Here is a 7,216-nt window from a genome sequence, read left to right as displayed (position 1 = left end):
TGTAACTTTTTATAATAATAAATATTTATAAAAGAGCTAAGAAAAGTAGTTAAACACTTTGACTGTTGTTGTGATTTGACGCTACATAGGTAAAATTGCATTGAACTGAGATAAACTCAACACACTAAAGTATAGAGGAAATAAATATGTCTTTTCAGCTTTTTAATACAAAAAAATAATATACACACATATATATATATATATATATATTTATATATAAAGCCGGATGCAGTGTTGGCAATTTCTTATAATATTCCTCTAAACAGAGCACTGAGGCAGATATTGATACTAAAAAAGGGCACTTTAAATAATGCAAAATACAGTGCACCGTGATAATTAAGGCATAAGTAGCGGTACAAAGTTAATGAGCGACCTGATCTGCCCATTAAATCGCATGCAGTGCAAGAGTCTTATTTATGTCCAGTATATAAAGTCCAGTATATAGGTGACTAATGATAAATACTGCATACATTAACAATTTCATTTTAATAAAAAATTGTTTAAGACATAATAGGGGTGGTCTAATATCAAATTTTTTCCTACACAGGTTTAGTTTATAACTTAGTAACTCACTAATTAACCAATTAGCATTTAGTCAGTTATTTTGCATCAGATTTGTCTGGGAAAAGGAGTGAATATGATGGAGGAGCTCCATCTGTTTGAGACAGGAAGTCTACATTCATCACTGGTGCAGAAAGCACCATGTTGTATGCAGGAGGTACTGGAGATTGAATAGAAGGAGATGGCTGGCTCTCAAGGGCAGATGGGGGTTGGTGAAATTGTTGGGGTGGGGGTGGGTAAAATTGTTGGGGTGGGGGTGGTGGCGGGTGCAGGACAGAAGATGACGAAGATGAATATGGAGTTCCATATGGCGAAGGCACCTGTGGCACTGGGTTATTGTAGCCTCCAAACATGTGTGTTGGCTGAGAAGATTGCACGCCTGCTGGTCCACCATATACAGCAGGGTTATTTGGGAATATAGGAGGTGGTGCTGAATAGCTTTGGACTCCTGGATATCCATAACTGCCTGAATGTGGAGACATAGGTTGAAGGCCCATGGGCATTGCAGGGGGAGGGAAGTCACTGTTGCTTGGACCCCCAATAGCACCTGTTGGATAGGGACCTACATTCATATTACTCAGACAGCCAGGAGCCAAGCCGGGAGGTAAAATGACCACTGGGCACAGAACCTCTGGATCAAAAGCAAAGCTGATGTCCAGATATACCTAGGAGAAAGAAAAATATATGTAAATATGTCTCATTAGTAGATGATGCTTTTATTTTTACACTGGAAAAGCAACAAGAGAACATCTGACAGCAACTTCCTCAATGATATTCATTGCTGTTCACACAGTCAATTACAAATGGCTCTGTCATGCATAAATCATAATATCGATTCCCACAAAAATTCAAGTTTTGCTTTAGATACAGTACTACATACCTTTAAACAGTATTCCACTGAGATAATATCACAGTTCTGGATTGTCAGCATGTAATCACTAGGAATCTTTATTTCACATCTGAGCTCCTTCTGTGTTTTTGGTTTAATACAGTTGTCAGCCACTTTACAGCAAACTGTATTCTCATGTTTGGTTCTGCCATTGGCACGGTACACGACTTCCTGTATTAAGCTAAATTTCGGTGTCATGTCACTGGATGAAGAATTGTCAACTTTAGCAAGAACCACTATTGTTTCACCTGTAAAAAATGAAAATAAAAAAAATATTTTAAATACAATTGTCTTTACATTTTTCAGTTGACTAAAGTGCCATTGTCTAATATACACCAGAAAGTCACAACACAACACCTATACTTCAAACTACTGGAAAGGAAATTCTGAAAGTGCAAGTTAGACAACATCCCTACATTTCTCATTACTTAAGAGTACAGGCTTAATTTGTGGTTGTATTAACACTGTGGCAAATAAGTTTCCCTGGAAAGCAGATAACATATTAATTATCTCTTTATTTACAAGATGCCAATAAAATGGATAGTTTCTATATTATGGGAATGAAAAGCTGGATAAGATGATTTGTGAACTATGATCTCAATAGTCTTTGTGCATCCTACATTATTAGCTCATTGAGCTCTGGCTATGTTCAACTACACAAAAAATATTTCTTGGTATAGTGAGAAAAGAGTATAAACAGAATTGAGACCTACAACATTTGAAAAGAAATTTTAATACCTGCTGCGTAACCCATCCTGTCAACAGTTACGTCCATGTGTACGTGTCCTTTTGAGAAAAAACCCATCTCTTTGTTTGTTGAACCAACTTGTGGTGACTAGAATGGAATAAACAAGCAAAACAATTATTCTGACACAATTCCATAATAAAACAATATTTTTCATGGTTTAAAGGTGCTAAAATTTATATTTTAATATATTAATGCATAGAATGATCTAACATTCACGTTGTGACGGATGCCTTGGGGAGCGGCTTGGGGTTAGTATCGTGCCCAAGGTTATTTGGCATGCAGACTAGAGCAGCCAGGAATCAAACCACCAACCTTGCTTAGTAAATGACCTGCTCTACCTCCAGAGCTACAGCCACCCCAGAGGATCTTTTTTGACCTGCAGATTTTGGCGTGGGTTATTTGTGAAATAAGGCTCATTTCAGCACATTTAGCAGGCCCTTAACTGAACAGGGTGATCTAGTGTTGTGATTCCTAAGAGGCCTGTCAGAAAGCAGAAAGCCTGGTGTTTTTGGGGCCTGGGTATGAACCTCTTTCTTGTGGGGAAGGGCATATTATCCTGCTGTGGGGAGACCACTGCTATTGGGATTGCCTTACCCAAGGCATATGCTGGGTCTTTAGCGTGGTTATGGTACTTTGGTGTGTATTACATGGATAGCAGCACTGCATTGTGACAAGATTATCAATTAAACGAAATGCACCAGTCATTACTGTTAATAATTAGAGCCAAGCCTTTTGTATTCAAAAGGCAACTCCATCACAGTGTGTTTGTGGATAGTTCTCAGAGCTGTGTCTCCAACCTTGAACAAATGAAAATAGAATTATCTGGCCAATAATGGCCATTATTTGGAACAGTCATTGTTTTTCTCTTATGTGAACGTATTTTTAAATACTGCACACACCATCAGAGAATGAAGGTTTGGAACACATTTGGAGACAAATTTGATCTCCTTCTCTGCTGTACTGTTCATCCTCCAGCTCCTTATCAGCTTTGCTTCTAGCTTGTAGACAATTTTTCCGTGAGTCCCTCTGAAGGATGAAGGCATGCTTCTGTGTAGGGAAATAGCAGACTTTAAGTTATCCAATGTCAAGTGAAATAACAACATGTTTCAAGTGCATGTACACACTCAGCAGTCACTTTATTAGGTACACCTTGCTTGTGATGGGTTGAACCCCTTTTGTTTTCAGAATTGCCTCAGTTCTTTGTGGCACAGATTCAACAACATGCTGGGATTATTCCTCAGAGATTTTGGTCCATTATGCTACAGTGAACTCATAATGTTCAAGAAACCAGGCTGAGACGATTTGAGCTTTGTGACATGGTGTCTCACAAAGACACACCCTCTAGATGTGCAACGCTGGTAGAGACGTACCCTAAAAGACTGGCAGCTGTAATTGCAGCAAAAGGTGGTTCTACAAAGTATTGACTCAGGGGGCTGAATAATTACGCACACTAGAGCAGGGCGATATGACCAAAAATATTTATCACGATATACATTTGAAAATTTGCGATAACGATATAACTGACGATATAATTGACGCTAGACAAAATACTTTACAACTCCACAACTTTATTAGTGCAAAAAACCCCATCAATGTATTTTCACTTAAACAAGCAGCTGTTTTTTATGTGCATTAAAGTTATATAAAAATTAACAGTGCAAATGCAAATTCCTTGCTGACAGTTTAACCAAAAGGCATTTCCAGTAGAAATTGGCCGACATATCCTCAGCATAACCATGTATAATATCCACAAAACTTAAAAAGAGGTTATACACACAAAATACAGTAATATTATGTTGAAGCACAGTACGTATCACTCCGCGAGGCGCCTGCCTACGATAGCCGTAATGCTCTGACAATCCATCAAGCAGTGCGGTTCGTAGCTTAGCAAAGTCGTACTGAAACATTTGACAGATTTTCGAGCGCCGTGTACCACATAAAACTGTTTCGAGGTCAGTAAGCACAACCAGAATTCATCCATAAGGCACACGGGATTATAAGGGGCACTGTCGATTTTCAGAAAAATCAAAGGATTGATTTTAAGTGTGCCGTATTTTCCAAACAACACGGTAATAACGACGGCCCGCTAGCATGCTCTACCAAAAATAGTGCTTTGTTGTGTATCTGACGGACGAAAGCTAAACCAGTTCCACACCACTGAAGTTGCAGCATTTTTACAAACCAATTCTGGTTCATCCGTTTCATTTAACGATCCACTTTCGCTCTTCTCATTCTGCATCGCCGCCATGTGCGTATGTAAACATAGGCACTGCGCATGCGCGTTTTACCCATATTCTATCGCGATATTTCATTTTCCTATCGTTACCCAAAATTACACCGGTATTACCGTGAACGGTATGATATGGCCCAGCCCTAAAACACACCCCACTTTTCAGTTATTTATTTGTAAAAAATGTTTGGAATCATGTATGATTTTCGTTCCACTTCTCCAGTGTATACCACTTTGTATTGGTCTTTCACGTGGAATTCCAATAAAATTGATTCATGTTTGTGGCTGTAATGTGACAAAATGTGGAAAAGTTCAAGGGGGCTGAATACTTTTGCAAGCCACTGTATATGCTGGTTGTAATGATTGTTTTTTGTGTTACTTTTCATATCAGCTCAAAGCAGCCTTTTCGTTCTCTTCTGACTTCTGACATGGACAATGTATTTTCACTTAGACACCAGCTGCTAACTGGATATTTTCTCTGTAAACCCTAGAGATGTTGTGTAAGAAAAACTCAGTAGATACTAGATAAATACTCTGGGACAAACAAAGATGCCACATTCAAGTTCACTCAACTTTTCTTTCTTCGCCATTCTGATACTAAGTTCAAATTTTAACACATCGTCTTGACCATATCTACATGCCTAAATGCCCTGAGCTGCTGCTATTTTATTGATTAGATCTACTTTTTGCGTTTGTTCGAGTCACTGTTAAAGTGTAAATTCAAACCATTGTTTTTGTCAGCTGACTAACTGTACTTACCCTGGTGGTATTTGGAAGCTGAATCTGTAGACATGGGTCCCTTGGGGCAAAACCGTTTCTGAAAATGAAGGAAAATGAACTGTTATTTCACAGTATTGTAAATTTTTCAAATATAGGTACATAACTATTACTATTCAATACTTTTCTATTGCACTTTAATATTAGAACCTTCATTTGACTCCTGTAATTTAATTAGAAACTTTGCAGTCAGCTTTAACCATGAATAAACAGACAAAAGAAGGATTGTAAATAAAGATTTCTATACTGGGCTCCTAATACAGTCTATGACTCCAGTTTGACCAACTTACATGCTTAAATTATATTTAAAAATGTTATATACATACAGATCGATGTAAAATAAAAACAAGCAAATAAAACAGATGTATGTTTAAGTGTTAAGTTGATAGCAGGTTTGTCACCAAAGTAAAAAACAAACTCAGGAGTATCTGATTCATAAGAAACAGCACCAACAAGGAAAGGTATGCTTAAGAACAGGTGTCCTGTTTCTGTGCGTGTGTGATTTTTTTTAAATATGTAATATATTGATAAATAGACTGTAGTTAACAGGATTTATGAAGGGGTTATATAGAAAATATGGGAAGCACCGATTTTGCAAGGTCATTACATGTGCATTATTGTACTTACTGTGTCTTCTAAAGTATAATCAACCCATTTTATTTTAGTCATTTGAAATTTCTTCACAGAACTCTAATTATTATTATTGTATTATTATTATTGCATTTGTTAAATTATAAATGAGAACTTTAACACTAACAATTAAATATACAAATTATTTAATATAACATGTATCGTTTCCATTTATGTGTATTTTGTTTGAGAAACGTGTCTTTGAAATGTTATATTTTTTGCATAGACGACAAAAAAATTGATTCGAGGGAAAATTTCACAAAATCCAGAAGTATCCAAAAACACACGAAACATACACTGAATACTAATAAACACTGATAAATGCCAATAAATAGTTGAAAGTTAACCATGTTAAAAATACATCTTTAATGTCAATGAGACTTTTTACCTCGAAAAATAGAGAAAAAAATGACTTTGCCAAAAACTGACAGCTGCTTCTACATTTACAACACTAAAGATTAATTGAATACCTTTAATTCTTTGTTGTTTTTGCTTTGTTGTTGGGGTTTTTTTTGTAAATACATTCAATTAGGTTTTTGCAAGAGGACTATGAAGTGTGTTACTTACCGCCGGCGCTCTCTGGGATTAAAAATTCCTTTAGTTTGAAATATCTTGTATGCGCAGAGTACGTATGAGTACGGTCACCGCTCTTCTGAGACCACCGGACGTTAGCGTCCCCTTTTGCCTTGACAAACAGGCTTTGAACTGAGCTTTCCTTGGATAAGGCCAGAGTTACAGTCCCTGTTATAGTGTCTCCCTCTGAAAAAGTCACGAATTCATTCACTGCGTCGTATGCGACAGTAAAGCTTTCAACTGAAGGCATCGTAACAAAGCGGTTCAGGCACAATAATATGAAAAAGTAAAAGACTGTTACTACTCTTGAAATGTTCCACTACACGGTACTCCTTACAGAGACACTATGGCGTATGCAGTGTTGCCAACTCCTCAGTAAGGAAAACCGCTATTGGCTGTCCTAAAAGTCGCTAGAAGTCGCTAAATGACGTCATCACCTAATTTGCATAATTGGTCACGCTAATATAATTGTAACCTATGTTGTTGGAGAGAGAAATAACATCGTGGAAGAGACATAAAGTGAGTAAAAAACGTCCTAAATGCATTTAGAGTTTATTTAGAACTACAATTAAATTTCTTTTAGCAATTATTGTTTTTTTTAATGTCACAATTCCAACCCTGCTACTTTATCCGGGCTTGAACCGGCAAAAGTGACCCGAAATAGGCACTCTGGTGGAGTTACTTTGTGTTTGTGTGTGTTTATAAGTAGTTTTAAACCTTGTGATCCACAAAACAGCATAAGAGTAAAAGATTAAAAGAAGAACTGACTGCGTTACAGCACCCGCTGCTTGTTGAGAGTAAAAGCGAT

At 37.1% G+C, this 7,216-nt stretch overlaps 1 protein-coding gene across 1 annotated transcript; it reads right to left on the bottom strand.

Annotated features, from left to right (window-relative positions):
• Positions 1 to 6,758, bottom strand: LOC102075649 (arrestin domain-containing protein 3). Its single transcript, XM_005457512.4, has 6 exons — positions 6,403 to 6,758; positions 5,188 to 5,245; positions 3,098 to 3,245; positions 2,189 to 2,285; positions 1,442 to 1,698; positions 1 to 1,226 (listed from the first exon to the last, which is right to left on the bottom strand). Exons 1-6 carry the CDS (start codon positions 6,656 to 6,658, stop codon positions 600 to 602), a joined length of 1,443 nt encoding a protein of 480 aa, XP_005457569.1. The 5' UTR covers positions 6,659 to 6,758; the 3' UTR covers positions 1 to 599.
• Between the last annotated feature and the right edge of the window lie 458 nt (positions 6,759 to 7,216).

Source organism: Oreochromis niloticus, linkage group LG12 (assembly GCF_001858045.2).
Source record: "Oreochromis niloticus isolate F11D_XX linkage group LG12, O_niloticus_UMD_NMBU, whole genome shotgun sequence".
NCBI lineage: Eukaryota > Metazoa > Chordata > Actinopteri > Cichliformes > Cichlidae > Oreochromis > Oreochromis niloticus.
Note: the sequence above shows the minus strand (reverse complement) of the source record. Positions and strands in the feature narration are given on the sequence as shown.

Bases quoted from the DNA above. Each gene is read 5' to 3' on its own strand.
- LOC102075649 (XM_005457512.4), bottom strand. From the start codon at position 6,658: ATGCCTTCAGTTGAAAGCTTTACTGTCGCATACGACGCAGTGAATGAA. The intron at 1,699-2,188 runs GTATTAAAATTT...CATTTTTTACAG, and splicing joins CAGGATGGGTTACGCAGCAG to GTGAAACAATAGTGGTTCTT. The intron at 1,227-1,441 runs GTATGTAGTACT...TCTTTCTCCTAG, and splicing joins CAGTGGAATACTGTTTAAAG to GTATATCTGGACATCAGCTT.